Source organism: Meleagris gallopavo, chromosome Z, assembly GCF_905368555.1.
Source record: "Meleagris gallopavo chromosome Z, MGAL_WU_HG_1.1, whole genome shotgun sequence".
Taxonomy (NCBI): domain Eukaryota; kingdom Metazoa; phylum Chordata; class Aves; order Galliformes; family Phasianidae; genus Meleagris; species Meleagris gallopavo.
In genome coordinates, this window is record NC_139435.1 from 74,818,907 (window position 1) to 74,835,357 (window position 16,451).

Consider the following 16,451-nt stretch of genomic DNA (forward strand, 5'->3'; position numbering starts at 1 on the left):
ACTGCTTTGATATCCAGCTGACAAACAATGAAGAACAGAGCACAAAGACAGATGGGCATGATGAGAATTTTTAATCATTAAGTCTCTTGGTCAGCTTACAGAGCAATGAAAAATGGAGGGAAATATTGGGAAAAAGACATAGAAATACTATTTATAGGAAGAAGATGATTGCTATTATATTAAATAAATTAATATTAATATTAAAAATATGCGGAGGGAGGGGAGGGGAGGGGAGGGGAGGGGAGGAGGGAGGGAGGGGAGGGAGGGGAGGGGAGGGGAGGGGAGGGGAGGGGAGGGGAGGGGAGGGAGGGGAGGGGAGGGGAGGGGAGGGGAGGGGAGGGGAGGGGAGGGGAGGGGAGGAGAGGGGAGGGAGAGGGGAGGATTGATTTCCCTCATATTTATAAACTCCCTTTAAATATTGGATGGCTGCAATGAGGTCTTCCCGCAGCCTTCTAGCCACAGGACTCCAAGCAGACTTTGTGCTGTTGGTCATGATCTTCTGAGCTCTGCCAGTCATCCAGTTCCCAGTCCACCACCCTGTCCACCCATCTATCCCCCACTTTTCACACCTCATTACAAGTATGTTATGGGAGATAGTGTCAAAAGCCTTGCTGAAGTCTACGAGAACAATATCCACCCTCCCTTCATCCAGTCAGCCAGCGATGACATCATAGAAGGCCATAAGGGTGGTCCTGTGTCACTCCTGGCAAACTTCTTTTCTTCCGCTTACTTGGTGATGACATCTGCAATAAGCTGTTCCATAATCTTCCGAGAACTGGAGGTGAGGCTGACTGGCCTGCAGTTTCCTGGGTCTTCCTTTTGTCCTTTTTGAAGACTGGAGTGACAATGGCTTCCCTTCAGTCTTCAGATACCTCTACCATTCCCCATGACATTTTATTCTTTCTTTTTTCATCTCAATGTCATCTGAATGGATTTACAAGATGCAGATTTGAGGAAACGGACCCGCAAGGAAATGCATAAGGAGAGCCATCAAGAGTCAGTTTCTCAAAGTATATCTTCAGTGAGAATCAGTCAGTGCAAAAAAGTATGCACACTTCATTATTGATTCCATACTCTTCATACATCTAAAAAATGCTTGATTCTCCTTATCCATGCTTGTTCCTCACATGGCTTCAGCCATCGCTTAATTCCGGCTTGCTCTTTGTCACTTTGCCATTATCATGCCTTAGTTCTGGTGAATTGAGTGCAGAACATCCCAGGACACTTCCTTCACAGGTGTATGTGAGTGGGTAAAGAGGAACACTGCACTGGGGAAGGAGCATAAGGAAGGCATGTGACAGCACAAGGCAATCATGACATAGACCTATGTAACCAGATAAGGAAAGCAGAAGAGTCTGTATATGAGGGGGGGTTGCCAAACCATACTAAAGCCAATTGTTATTTTGTCAAAGTAATAAGATTTGCTCTCATTCTCTCGTTAAATGAAAATACAAACATCAGTATCTTGCTTAATACATAATCTCTATGGTTCTCAAAATCAGTCAAAATAATTAGTTCTAAGTGTCTGTAATTTTTTTCACACAGACTTATTATCTGCTTATGCACACCTGTACTTCTGGCTTAGAAGAGACACAGATCAAGAAAGTAAGTGCTCTCTGCTCTATTGAAGACTTTTCACAGGGAAATCAGCTGAAGGCATAAGCACAAAAATCTACACTTTTCTATTGTTTACACCAAATACAAGCCAGTTAGGACTTCCTTCTTTACACAGATGGTACATTCATGAAATAAGATCAACCACAGTACTTATCTAAAGCTGAGTGTATTTTCATTGTTATTCTGACTGAGTGATTAATGTTTTGCTCCCCAGCTGTTTTCAGTCCTATTAAGGCACAGTTCTCCAAACTGCTAGTACACAAAGCCTGTATATTTAACCAAATACTTAAAGCACATGCCAAACTTGGACAGACATGTTTGTATCTTCCATATTGGCATTTCAGTTCTGCAGTTTGGAGATGTGAAAGAAGCTTCCTCCCCATGTGCCCATGCCTGCACAACATCTAGAAGTCAATCCTGGTGTTTCAAAGTCTTCAAAGATCTTGTTGCAATTGAGACACTGACACACTGGTTTGCAAGCATTATCAAGAAGGACTTGATATTTACAAATTTACCAGCTATTCACTTTTTCTTATACAACGAGTCTTTAACTTTTCTGTAGAGTCTTACAGAAAGTTTAAAACAAAGCATAAAAGATGCCTTCAATGTTACATGTCTCCTCTTGTAAGAGGAGAAACAGCAGCATGACAAAACAAATAAACCAAAAAAACAAACCAGTCTGAGGCACCAAACTTCAGAAATAATTGGTGTGCATGGAGTACCTCTAGCTACAGAAGTCCCACAACCTGTTAGTAGGAACCCAGACTGTGCATTAGCTGAAACCTGTCTGACCCTGGGTGAGCAGTGCAAGGTTAAGGGCAGAGCAAGTCAGTGATGGGCATAGCCTGAACTTCACAAGTGCTATTGATTTTATTGATGGAGTCACTGAACTGCTGTTGTACATTAAGTAGGGAGGAACAAGTGAAAATTGCATTAATTCAAATTGTTAAATCAATATTTAACAGCATATTTAGTGGCTGTTGACCTTAAACGTACCTTCGGTAAAGCAAAGATAAATCAGAAAAGCCAGAGTTACAGGCAATCCAGGTATCAGAATCAGAATTGAAGATATATCTTAAGGATCTATTAAATATAAACATTTTTTGTTGCTATTTGTTTTTTGTTTCAAGAAAAAGGGTCCTGCTACTTCATTGTATTAAACAACAAGCAAGGATAAACCGTTTTCTTTTAACATCATGCAGGTTGTTTAGAATGTTCGTTCAGATAATCCTTGATACATACTAGGAAGAAAAGGAAAAAAGATCTAATATTCCACCATAACATGGCTTTTCTGATCTGAGAGCAGAGATATTTTTAATCATACTTCAGAAGAGAAGTAATGGTAAGATACAATCAAATGGAAATGAGAGATAGGATGCTGGCTTGTCTGAGTGGATGTAACCATTGCACACTGGTGGTGTTCATTTCTCAGGGAGGTCAGTTGCATACTAAGTACAACTCGGTTGGAGCCACTGGAATTTTTTGCATGGGAAGAGGAAAATGTAAGCTTTAATGAGTTCTTCTTGTCAGCATAACACTCCAAAAATCGAGCACTACAAAAAATACTAACCACTATTTGACACTCCCGACAACAGCAGCCCAGAATGTACCAAAGCTACTGCTGACCTCGCTCCTCAGGTATCATCTATGCAGACAGAATACTGGTCCATAGTGCACAACAAATGATTCAAAAAACATGGCTTCATTAAAAGAATGATAGCACTGCACAACTACATCCAATAGGACAGAAATATCTTGATTCATTCAATTGAATTAATAAGCTATATTAAACCACATCTCTTTCAATCAGCAAGGCCACTAAGTTACTAGTCAGGAAAGCTTCCAGCTCCCTGCCTTTGCACAAACATCTTTCATTGCCAAGAAGGTATGTCAGACATAATTTTTTTCCATTTAATTACTCCTCTTTAGCAGAATGATAATAAGATTAAAATAAAAAGAGTGAGGTTTCATCTCAATTTTAAGCTAAGAACAAACATTTCATACTGCTGTGATTTAACTCGACAGATAGCTAAGCACCTCACAGTCATTCGCTCACTCCAACCCCCCTGCCACACGCAGGGCCACCAACCTCCACATTTAATACTACACCAGGCTGCCCAGGGCCCCATCCAACCTGGCCTTGAACACCTCCAGGGATGGACAGGGCATCCACAGCCTCTCTGAGCAGCTGCTCCAGCACCTCACCACTGTCATAGTAAAGAACTTCCCCCTGACATCCAACTTAATCTTCCCTCCCTCAACTTAAAACCATTTTGCCTTGTCCTGATGTTATCTACCCTTTCAAAGAACTGATTCTCATCCTGTTTGTAGGCTCCCTTTAGGTGCTGAAAGGCTGCAATGAGGTCACCCTGCAGCCTTCTTTTCTCAAGACTGAAACAAGCCCAGCTCCCTCAGCCTGTCTTCGTAGGGGAGGTGCTGCAGTCCCCTGATCATCCTAGTGGCTCTCCTCTGGACCCTCTCCAACAGCTCCCTGTCTTTCTTATACTGGAGGCTCCAGACCTGGACACAGCACTGCAGATGGAGCCTCACAAGAGCAGAGTAGAGGGGGACAATCACCTCCCTGTCCCTGCTGGCCACTCTTCTTCCCATGGAGCTCAGGATACTTTCCAAGCTGCAGGAGCACACTGCTGGCTCATGTTAAGTTTTCCATCTATCAGGTCCCCCAGATCTTTCTCTTCAGGACAGTAATCCAGAATATGTGTTCTCCAGAAACCCACAACATATAAAAAGCTTGTGTTTCTTTTTTGATAGCTGATGGAAACATAGCAGTTATTCCCTTGATCACCTCCATGGGGATTTTTTGACATCCATCTTGCCATTTTATTCTTAAGAATTGAATATCCCGTGCAGGTCCCTTGACCTTACCTCTCGTTATGGCAAAACTGACTTTTATGAGGCTTTAAATTATTTTCTTCCCTTAATCAAAAACCTTTGCTGTGTATCCCATGTAATTATGCATGAATGTATTGCATGTTCGCAGGAGCTTCTCCTGCAGTCCATTTCCAGTGGGAGAGAGAGGACGGATACAAATGTACTGCTCACTGTTCTGGTGGAACCCAGAAGACCTTGACTGCATCACCCAGAAACAGAGATCATGAATGGAACCCTGGAGGCTTTTGGGAATAGTAGTTCTTCTTGGAGAGCTGGAATTCACATGAAACTGCTAGAGAGCACAGGACCAGGAAGTATAGCTCCACAGTGCACTTAGCCTCTACACACAATAACCTGCCACATGGTGTCATGATACGAAATGCTGATAAAACCAGGACACCCTCCGTGTAAAAGCAAACTGTGGCCTGCACTCTTCTGCTAGAGGGATTTAGAGAAACACACTACTTATGTCATTTGTGATATATCACTTGTCTGCCTTTATCTCTAGTTCATATTGCAGTTCTAGCATGTCTGACACAGCAGCACTTAGCAGTGATGTGACTTCATTATGTCCATGGTAGTCCATCGTTAGCCTCCACTCTCTATTGAACTTTCACTCTGGCCGTATGGGGCTGCTAAGGGTGAATGAGTCTTGCTGTTTACTACTTGGCTTTACAGTTGACAAGTCAGTATATGGATGGGAATTTCAGAGTCTCAGTTGATGTGATGTTTTGGCTGGTGCACCACTGTAGTAGCAATCAGCACCTGCTGTTCTTCTGCTCCTAGCAGTCCCATGCAGAAGGGTCCTCTGAGTGACCAGGCAAGGTAGACAACTCCTTAATGTCCTCCATCTCCAAGGCCACTATCCCAAAAGCCAACTGGTACCCTTCTGTGTCTTTGAAGTACCCTCTACTGATAATCTGAACCAAGGGCACACAGAAACTCCAGGCCAACCACAATGGGGTGCTGTTGCCACTCTTTCCCACTTAGGCTCGTTTCAGCAATTCATCAAGCACACTTTAAGAATCTGAACTGCATACTAATATTAGAACGTTTCCTTTATTGACTAACTCTATTTACATTTACTTTGTTAGAAGCAACAACCATGAAACAGAACAAAGAATGTATACAACTAAGTTACTTTGTGGCTTTGATTTCTCAAGACCTCCTAATAGAAAATCACATTTTCTTAACTTGGTTAACTTCTCAGTGTTACTAGTGTAATTTTAGTATTGACTGTTTAGCTAAATATTCAATTGCAGACACAAGGCACATAAGTTAATGAAGAATTTTATAATGATATGCCTGCTAAATTTTTGAACACATAAATCAGGGCCTAATAATTTAATTTAAAAAGCTCACTGAATCTTTTCTATTCATGATTGTTACCTGCATGGCTTGGAAGTTTTCCTTTTCCTTTGAAGGTTAAGTCTGGAAAATTGAGATGTAATAGAGGCTTCATATTTCTTTTAATACCTGAGTCTAGGAGGCACTAGAAAGGCAGAGTGACTGTGAATTAAGGAACAAGCTCATCTGAAATGAATTTTCTATTATAGCAGGACCTTAATGCAATACATTGGAGTCATGAATATCATACAGACATATTTTCTGAGAGTTTTATTTTCTTTTAATGCACCTTCCCACTAAAAACAAAGGATACTATGCGGACATTAAAGCGGAGCAATACAGATGTTTCCCTATTGATTCCATTTAATTCATTAGTGTAAAAGATCTAGAGTCAGAGCTGGTATAATTACTCCTTGGGTGAATTTGTTGAGTGGCTTCTTCTCTTTTGTTAACTGCATTTTCACAACCATTTATTTCCCTCTTGTTCCATCAATGAATGGATTCCATTGCGAAGGTAATTTCTTCTAGTTGAAGAAGACATTTAATTATGACAGAAAATAGCCTAATCTCTGCCAAAAAAAAAAAAACAACAGCTGTGACAGGTTTTTTTCAATCATTCAAGTGTCCAAAAGATTTCAAACCAGCCCTGGTGCACACACAACAAACACAGAATCACAGAATCATGCAATCACTTGAGTTGAAAGCAATCCTTAAAGCTCATTTAGTACAACTTTCCTGCAATGAGCAGGGACATCTACAGCTCCCTCAGGTGTTCAGAACCACATCCAATTTGACCTTGAGTGTCTCCAAACAAGTGCTATCCACCAACTCTCTGGAGCAAACTGTTCCAGTGCCTCACTACCCTTATTGTAAAAAACATTTTCCTTATATCCATTCTGAATTTTCCCTGTTCTCAGCTGAAACCATTTCCCCTCGTCTTATCACAACAGATTCTGCTAAAAATTCTCTAATCTCCTCCTTTGTTATAACCCTTCTTTAGATACTGAAAGGCTGCTCTCAGGTCACCTTGGAGCCTTCTCTTCTCCATGCTGCACAGACCCAGCTTTCAGTCCCCACAGGAGAGGTGTTCCATCCTTGGAATCATTTTTGTGGCCCTCCTCTGGACATGCTCCAGCAGCTCCACGTCTCTTCTATACTGAGATCTCCACATCTGGACTCTGGGTGAGGTCTCACCAGTGCAGAGTAGAGAGGCAGGATCACCTCCCTTGACCTGCTAGCAATTTTGATGCAGCCCAGGATATGATTGGCTTTCTGGGCTGCCAGGACACATTGCTGTGTCATTCCCAGCTTGCCATTCAGCGGTACTGCTCAGTTTCCTTCATATTACAACAAATAAAAAAATATATATCCATAGACTTCAGAAAAACAATTACAAAGACTTGGCTTACTCTACTCTACATTCATGCCTCACCAATTTGGTGGCCTTCTATGGTAGACAGATGGCTCCCATGGCTCAAGAGTCGTAGTGGAACAATATAAGATATAAACTCTTTAAGAAAGTTGCAAGGGAGACAAGAAGAAGATGCCACTCATTATGCTGCCTCAGATTCTCCCTAGAGTGAAAGGATGTTGTGATTTCTTTTCTTTACCAATGAGAAATTAAAGCATTGACATCAAAGTTAACAGAAGGATAACCTTTTTTTCACATGAGCATAGTATGATCCTTGTGATTCGTAAGATGTAGCTTGTTTTTAGGAGTATGATTTCAGTGACCTACGATGACTCCAAAAAGGCTGTGCAAAGAAAACAAAATTCAATGGCCTTAGTTTTAAGACCTCTTTGCTCCACATTAGTCATGAAATGCCCCTATCTGTATGTAATTCAGGCTCCACAGACCCCTGGAAGTTTGGAAAGTAAACCCAAAATGCTTATCACTTTTTCATCAGCTCAGTTACCCTTCAGTGGATAGTGCAAGTCCAGTGCAAGTTCAAAATACCAAAAAAATCTGTCTAAAAAGCTGTGCAAGATAGAATAGGAAGTGCAGCCTGTAGGAACCTGTCCTTGCTTACCCATACATGAAGATGCGATATGCTTTGATGTATTATTCCTGAAACAGTCTTTTAAAGTGCTTGAAAACAGTCCAACATACCCCTACACTTTATAGCATGAGTTAGCATAAGTCTCTCTACTACACACTGGAAATTATGAAGAGAAATATTTCCCCTGCATTTCTGCTCCAGTCCAAAATGATTTCAAATACATGTAACCAAAACTATTAAATTAATCAGTAATGCTCAGACTGTTTCAGGTGCTTAGCAACATGCCTTTGACTTGAGAGCATACTCAAAAAGAATAATATTACTGCTTCCAGAGGGAAAAATTTCAACATGAGTTGGTAGCATGGGACTCTTCAGACCTTAAAGGCTGTTTTCACACTCAAGAGAAATCAGCTTTCATCTCAAGGGGAATTATTTTATTTTCTAACCAAAATGAGCTGTTTTGCAGAAAATGCAACTGAAGTGTACTGTGTAATTCCTCCTCTCACACAGAAGAATAAAAAATAATAGCATACAATAATACAACATACATTTATTATTAGGCTCTCTTATCTCACTTACTTCTCCTTTGGAATTCTGACAAGTTCAAGTCCACTTGATCTTCTATTACCCTTGTATTTTTTTGCTTAGATACTTGATCTAATTATCTATTTTTTTTAGCAACATATAAACATCCAGATCCTTTTAGATATTGTATTTTTATTTCTGCAGCTACCATGACTGAATTCTTCTCCTATGACATGAAGCTATTTTGAGGCTCTGTCTTACAAGGACGGTCTCTAAAAGAAGCGTGTTCTCTTTCTCAGTGTCACTTCACACAACATCTGTCCCGATTTCTTATTTGCTTATAAAAAGTCTAGTCCTGCTTACCTCACAAGCTACAAAATTGTTTTCTGAATCAAGTAAACTTTTCTTCTTTGTCAGTGGAATAATGGCATCCCTCAGTATTGTTAAAACCACTGTTCTCCTCTTTCAGAGCACTAAACCATTCATAGCTGATTAAACCAACCAAACAGAAAGCACCACATCATACCATCCACTCTAGGTGTAGATGCATTGTACAATACTGCACATTTTTCAGGAACGGTCTGCTGCTACACTTACAAAAAGACCTTATGACAATTACAGTGCAGTCCATGATACTTCTTTGTGTTAGGAAAAAATCTACAGAGGTTTGCAAATGAGCATGCTGATGTAAGATTTTCTACCCTATAGGTAGAGATATGTCTCTCATACTGATTGTAAGGTCGCAGACATTTATGCAGGACAGCAACCTGGATCCATAAGCACGGTTTTTACAGAGTAACCCTACACTGTAACCTAACTTCAGGTTTAAAAGGATCCTGAGAATCTTCTCTAACACTCCCGTTTGTTGTGTGCGATTCAAATTCTTTGTTATCGCATTACCACGTCTTTTTTCGTCTTGAAATGATGGCAGTTAACCCTTCTTCAGATTTTTTTAATTATACTTCTATTGCAACCCGTATTTTAAGAAAGATTATTCCCATCTGCCTTGAGTGCAAACAAAGACCTGGTCTAAACAAACTGAGCACCAGCTGCATTGGCACTAAACCCAGATTTAAAGGAAAAGCACCTGAAACAAGGCCTCCATGTTCAACCTACGTGCAGAATGGTTTCTACAGGGAAAGACAGTCCCTTGGAAGCTGCTCCCCAGCACATGCAGACATCTGCACACGGGATGTCCACAGCTACCAAGCAACATGCTAAGTCAACTGTTCAAATCTGAAGAGCCTGTACATCTTCACATGCAACTTTGCCACTTTCAGACCCTGCTGTAGCAGGAAACAGGAAGAATTTAAACTCCTTTAGTCCCACTACTTTTACTGCAATACAGAGGCCAAATCGTACCTAGTAACCAGGAGGCTTTTTATACTGCATCTGCTATTTCACCATACCATATAATGCCTGCTGTGCTAGAGCATATTTTCCTGGAAGGATTTTTCACTTTTCCTTTCATGTGTCTAGCAGCCATGTAGGCTATCTGCTCCAGACATTGCTTTCAGCGCTGGGAGCAGCCTCATCTTTTTCTGTGCCAAATTTTCCTCACTGCCAAACTCTAAAAAATCCTTATTATCCTAATCCTAACAGCGTTGTTGCTGGCAATTCAATTGTGAGAAAAACATAGGCTGCTTCAAAAGTAATTCCTCTTCTCTATTCCAATGGAAACTACAGCAGATACAGAGCACAATCACACTACTTGACGGAGAAAATCCTCAGCTACGAAATACTATTTTCCCACATGGACACCCTTTGCTCCAACTATCAAGTAGTGTTACTGCACTCTTTATATCTGTTGTAGTTTCCATGGAAGTAAACAGAAGATATTACTTCTGAAGGGACTGATGTATTAAATGCCAGCACTGAAGAATCATTTTCATGCATAGTAAAGTACTTGTGCTACCATTATCAACAGCCAACTCCTCAGCCTCTAGTTCCAAGGACTCTTCACAATGGGTCAAGACGCAGGAAAGGTAGACAGAGACAAACAAGCCCAGATGGAAAAAAATGGCCCACATTCCATGTACTAATTCATTCTGCCTCTGTCTTTTTTTGCCATGGACCACATTATATTGTGAAAAAGAGTTCTCACTGTTTTCAGACTGAATGAGCCAGGTAAACCAGTTCCTTAGCAGTGTCCAGAAGTTGCTTCATGTGGGTGTTACTCCACTAGTTTTCATCTCAATAAACATTAGCTGCACCCAATTACCCAAATAACTTGCTCAGCCTTATTCTGTGCCCTCATAGGCTTAACAGCTGAGCATAACAGAGACTTGTGTGATTTAGAGAGAGCCTGGCACTGCACCTAGAGACTGAGCTGATATCATTGCCTATAAAATGCGCAGATGATTTTAAAGGCTCTAATAAAATCATTGTCTGTTCATATGTCAGACTTCCATTTTATTTTGTTTGACATTTTTGCACTCCTGTGTAAAAGAAGCTCCAAATAGTTCTCAATCCATCACTGCTTGTTTAGTTTTTTATCTTTAGAATGTCATTTGAAGCTATCCTCTGCAAAGATGATAAATGAGAAATGCAGCAAGAACAAAACTTTTTCCTCAAAGGAGCCTAAAGAGATTGTATATCTGAACCAGTTGTTAGCAACAAAAGCTGAAGGCACATGTGGAAAGCATGCATTTCAGTTCTGCATCCCCCAAAAGCAGCACACAGGACCCAACACAACCTTCACTGTGTACTTTCAGTAAAAGTACTGCCAGTCAGAATGACATTTCCTTCAGTGGCTGCAATGTTTACACATTTCATCAACAACCTCTTTCAACTTTATGCACTGGGCAGCCTGAACCCTGGAAGGAAAACAAACCATTGGGAATTTAATAGCCAACTGAAGCTCCTTTGAGAAGAAATAAACACAGGTATGTATGCTCAGGTACCTGTATCTGCGTTTATGACAGGCTTTAAAAATCACATATCACCACCTGCATGCTTTGGATTATTTTCTTTGGGTTGAGATGAGAAGAAAGACCAATTTTCTAATAGGAAGCAAATGCCTGCATTTTGATGGTCAGCTAGATGAGGGAAGATAAATTTTTGTATCTATTAAAGTCCGTTCAATAAATTTATTAGAATAAAGTTCATTCAATAAGTGATATGGGAGGCATTACCAAATCTAATGTCTTTTCTTGCTAATGGTGTTTGCTGTTGAGGAAGTGTACTGACACTCTTCTTTCCTGTGCTTTGCTGTAATAAAATCAAGAACACGATGAAATCAAACACCTTGAGTCTATCTTATCATGTACCAGCTCATTCAGTTTTTAACACCAAAAAAGATGCAGGGAATGAGATTTGATTCACAACTAGAAATATCTGAAGAACTGCTTTCCTCAAGAGAAGAATTAAAAGGCACTAGATATTATTCTCCTAAACTGCAACAGGATTACAAGCTGCTGTAAACTGAAAGCATACTGTCAGAATGTCCATTGGGTCTAGCTCAGACAAAAATAAAAATTGAAGAAAAAAGAAAGCCAAAACAAAGCAACAAACAAACAAACAAAAAAAAACACCTAAGCACTTAAAATAATTAAAACTGTTCAAGCTTTTTTGATATGACATCTAAATATTTCTTTTTCCTCAGGGACTTGTAACACACTGTCAAAGTAAGTGTTGTGCATGCTTTTGGTATACATCTTTTCTCTTTTTTTCCAATTAAATTTGGAAAATCCCAGACAGAAAATGATTTTTTTATTAAAGCTTAGACAGTGTGCAATCCAGAACTTCCACATAAGTCTTTACAGAACAGATTACTTATATCCCTAACACAATTTTTCACATCAAGTTAATTCCCAAAGTAACACATACTTCCACATCACAGATGAGCCGTGGCTGAGGCAGTAGGACCTCACTAGTACTTATATAAATGGACAAGTCCAAATCTATTATTCAATAATCTTAGGTGTAAAAATGTAATACTGTCACAGTGCAGACAGTGCTGAATTAAAAGCAACACATGTTCTTACATAGAGAAAATATATCTGACTTCAATTTCAAGTGTCTTTTAACTTTCCATTAAAAACAGCAAATAAGTCACAGTCAGAATTTACTTTCAGATCACAACTTCCTCATTTGTTTCAGCATTCTTAGCTCAATCTCTTTAACAAAACCTTTAATTCATCTTCTTGCAAAAACAAACTAGTCAAATTTCATTTTGTGAAAATCAGAAGGACTAATCATGCCGAAAAATAAATGATTTAGATAACTGCTGAGGAGCCAGAGTAACTTTTGCTAAGTGCACTGTAGCAGTAACCAAAGAGTTCCTCCTAGATCAGCGCATTGACATATGGACAACGTTTGTAAAGGATGCTTTTTAACTGAAATGTCAACATAATCGCTCTACAGCAATAAATCGAATAGTAAGTGTGCTAAATTCTCCCTAAGCAGTAACAAAAAATGGTAATAATCAGTGCTATTCCAAGCTGACTCGGAACCTACAGTCAGTCATCGTTATTTGCTACTATCTATGGTAGTGGAACGGCTCTCTGCAGTCCCAACCTTGCCGAGGTCCGCCAGGTGGGGCTGTTCTATCAGAAATCCAGGAGCTTTGGGTTTCTGCTGGGAGGGTGAGAGGAGGAGGAAAAAAAAAAAAAAAAAAAACACGACAAACTGGAAAAACATTTGCTAAGGGTTTCAGGTAATTTTTATTTTTATTATTTTAATTTTCACTGTCAAGAAAAGAGGATAAAGCTCCAGAGGAAAGTTGTATCAGCTGCTACCTGATTACCTCTGTGACTGTGGCTGCACCATATCTTTGCTTGAGAAAATGGGGTAAGAAAATTAAACTTCGCCCTGCAATGCTACTATCAGGAAATCAAGTTTTTTTAAGTTCATTTTTAACTGTTTTTCTCTAAAATAATTAATGCCTTTAATTACTCTAGTCATAATTTCTAATATCTAATCAAATCTTATGTTATCCCATTAGGAAGTATGCTTACTTTTATTAACTCAAAGAAACAGTTGACATTTGAAAACAGTTAAAGTGGAAAATACTAATTTTCACTGTAAGTAGAAAAAAAAAAAAAGAAAGAAAGAAAAAAAACACCTATATAGTTGGTAACAGAGCTTGACTTTTTGTTTCCTGCATTTCTGTCGATTTATACACTGATAAATGTCAGAGCTTCACTGGAAAGACTTTTTTTTTTTTTTTTTTAAAGACAGCGTATTGTATTTTGTCTGTACTTCAAATTAATAGTCTGTGTCTGTCCATAAATCTTGAGGGAATACTAGGAGGAAAAAGAGTCGCTTATCAGAAAGGGCAGATGATGTCTTGGCCAGATGGAGAAAACAGAATAATAATAATAATAATAATAATAATAAATTATAGCATTTTCAGAAGAAAAAAAAAATGGTGTAAATGCTAGTTAGTAGTTTTGTACAGAAGAAAAAGTTGAACACATATGGGACTATGAGGCATAGTGGGTAAGTTTTCTGAAGGGTAACGGGGAGAAAAGTGTCCTGTTGCTGTCAGAAACAGTATTGAAAGTTTTTCCAAAATCCAAGAGGATTGCATCGACTGGCCCTCACTAACTGGATGGATAACCCTGTCATAAAAGGAGATGAAGTTAGTTAAACGGCTTCCAGTCAACTGGGACCTCTCCAGATTCCCAAGACTGTTGAAAACCATAGAGAGGTCCTGTGATGATATCAGCCAGCTCTTCAGGTGCCCTAGAATAAATCCCATTGGGCCCCATTAGACTTATATGTTTCTAACAGAAAGCTCAGGAACAATGATAAATCCTAAGCAGCTAAACACCCCAAAGCTAAAGGGTCCCTCCCCTCTAGGCTGGTGGGATGAAGGAGGGAATCAGAAAAATAAAAACTGTATAAAATCTGTAGGCTTAGATAACTATTTGCTGAGACAGAAAAGAAGACAGAAATAACAGTAATGATAATAATATATATATATTTACTAAATAAGTAATGTACAGAGCAACTTTTCACCACCAGCCAACCAATGCCCAGCCAGTCCCTGAGAAGCAGCTGCCCCCAACCTGGCCAACTCCCCACAATTTAATAGTGTTTGATGTCATATAGTGTAATATGTTATGGAATATGCCTTTGGCCAGTTTAGGTCAGCTGTATTGGGTCTGTCTCCTCCCAGCTCCTTGTGTCCCCCAGGTCTATCTCTGGCAGGACAGTCCAAGAAGCTGAGAAAACTGAAATGCCCTTGGCTCTGTACAGCACTGCTCAGCAACAACTAAGACATAGGTGTTTCATCAGCACTGTGTTATTGATTTTTTTTTCCTAAAGCTGAGACGTAGCACCATACCGGACACTGAACAAAAAACAAATCTGTACCAGCTGAAACCAGGACAATATTAAGTGAAGAACAGTTCTAGTGCTTTTCTGAAAGCAGAAAGCAATCTGCTAAAGGAAGCATACATGTGAAAAGTTACAATCACGATTTAAAATGCTTGTATATAATAGAAAACGTAAACCATACTTTTAAGGATATAGGCTTAACAGAGTCACAGAATCACAGAATGGCCCAGTTTGGAAGGGACCTCAAGGATCATAAAGCTCCAACCCCCCTGCCACAGGCAGGGCCACCAATCTCCACATTTAATACTACACCAGGCTGCCCAGGGCCCCATCCAACCTGGCCTTGAACACCTCCAGGGATGGACGGGGCATCCACAGCCTCTCTGGGCAGCTGCTCCAGCACCTCACCACTCTCATAGGAAAGAACTTCCCCCTGACATCCAACTTAAATCTTCCCTCCTTCAACTTAAAACCATTTTGCCTTGTCCTGATGTTATCTACCCTTTCAAAGAATTGATTCTCATCCAGTTTGTAGGCTCCCTTTAGGTGCTGAAAGGCTGCAATGAGGTCACCCTGCAGCCTTCTTTTCTCAAGACTGAACAAGCCCAGCTCCCTCAGCCTGTCTTCGTAGGGGAGGTGCTCCAGTCCCCTGATCACCTTTGTGGCTCTCCTCTGGACCCTCTCCAACAGCTCTCTGTCTTTCTTGTACTGGAGGCTCCACACCTGGACTCAGTAGTGCAGATGGGGCCTCACAAGAGCAGAGTAGAAGGGGACAATCACCTCCCTGTCCCTGCTGGCCACTCCTCTGCTGATGGAGCTCAGGATACTTTCCAAGCTGCAGGAGCACACTGCTGGCTCATGTTAAGTTTTCCATCTATCAGGTCCCCCAGATCTTTCTCTTCAGGGCTACCCTCAAGGACTGCTCCTCCCAGTCTGTAGAGATGTATGGGATTCCTCCAGCCAAGTGTAAAACCTTGCACTTTGCTATGTTGAACCTCATTAGATTCTTCCAGGCCCACTTTTCAAGTCTGTTGTGGTCCCTCTGAATGGCATCCCTTCCTTCTACTGTGTCAACCACACCGCTCAGCTTGGTGTCGTCAGCAAACTTGCTGAGGGTGCAATCAATTCTACCAGTGATATCACTGATAAAGATGTTGAAAAGCACCGGTCCCAAGACAGACCCCTGGGGGACTTCCCTCGTTACCAGCCTCCACCTGGACATAGAGCCACTGATCACCACCCTCCGTCTGCGGCATTTCAACCAATTTCTTATCCATCAAGTGGTCCATCAAATCCACATGCCTCCAATTTGGAGATAAGGATGTGGTGGGGGACCGTGTCAAAGGCCTTGCTCAAGTCCAGGTAAATGACATCGGTCGCCTTTCCCTTGTCCACCAGTGCCGTCACTCCATCATAGAAGGCCACCAGATTGGTTAGGCATGACCTTCCCCTGGTGAAGCCGTGCTGGCTGTCTCAGATCACACGCTCATTCTTCATGTGATCAAATATGTCATCCAGGAGGATTTGTTCCATGATCTTCCCAGGCACAGAGGTGACACTCACTGGCCTGTAGTTCCTGAGGTCCTCCTTGCTCCCTTTCTTATAAATGGGAGTGATGTGAGCCCTTTTCCAGTCATCCGGGACCTCACCTGACAACCACGACTTTTCGAATATGATGGAGAGTGGCTCAGCAACCACCTCAGCCAGCTCCTTCAGAACCCTAGATGCACGCTATCCGGCTCCATAGACTTGTGCACGTTCAGTCTCATGAGATGGTCTTGGAAC

At 40.8% G+C, this 16,451-nt stretch overlaps 1 protein-coding gene across 1 annotated transcript in view; it reads left to right on the plus strand.

Moving 5' to 3' along the window:
- Window positions 1-586: 586 nt before the first annotated feature.
- GRAMD2B (GRAM domain containing 2B) overlaps window positions 587-16,451 on the plus strand; it is a 61,538-nt gene continuing 45,673 nt past the window's right edge. The window contains exon 1 of the mRNA XM_085214113.1: window positions 587-781. Within this exon, the coding sequence (XP_085070239.1) occupies window positions 587-781 (195 nt within the window). The remainder of the gene's footprint in view (window positions 782-16,451) is intronic.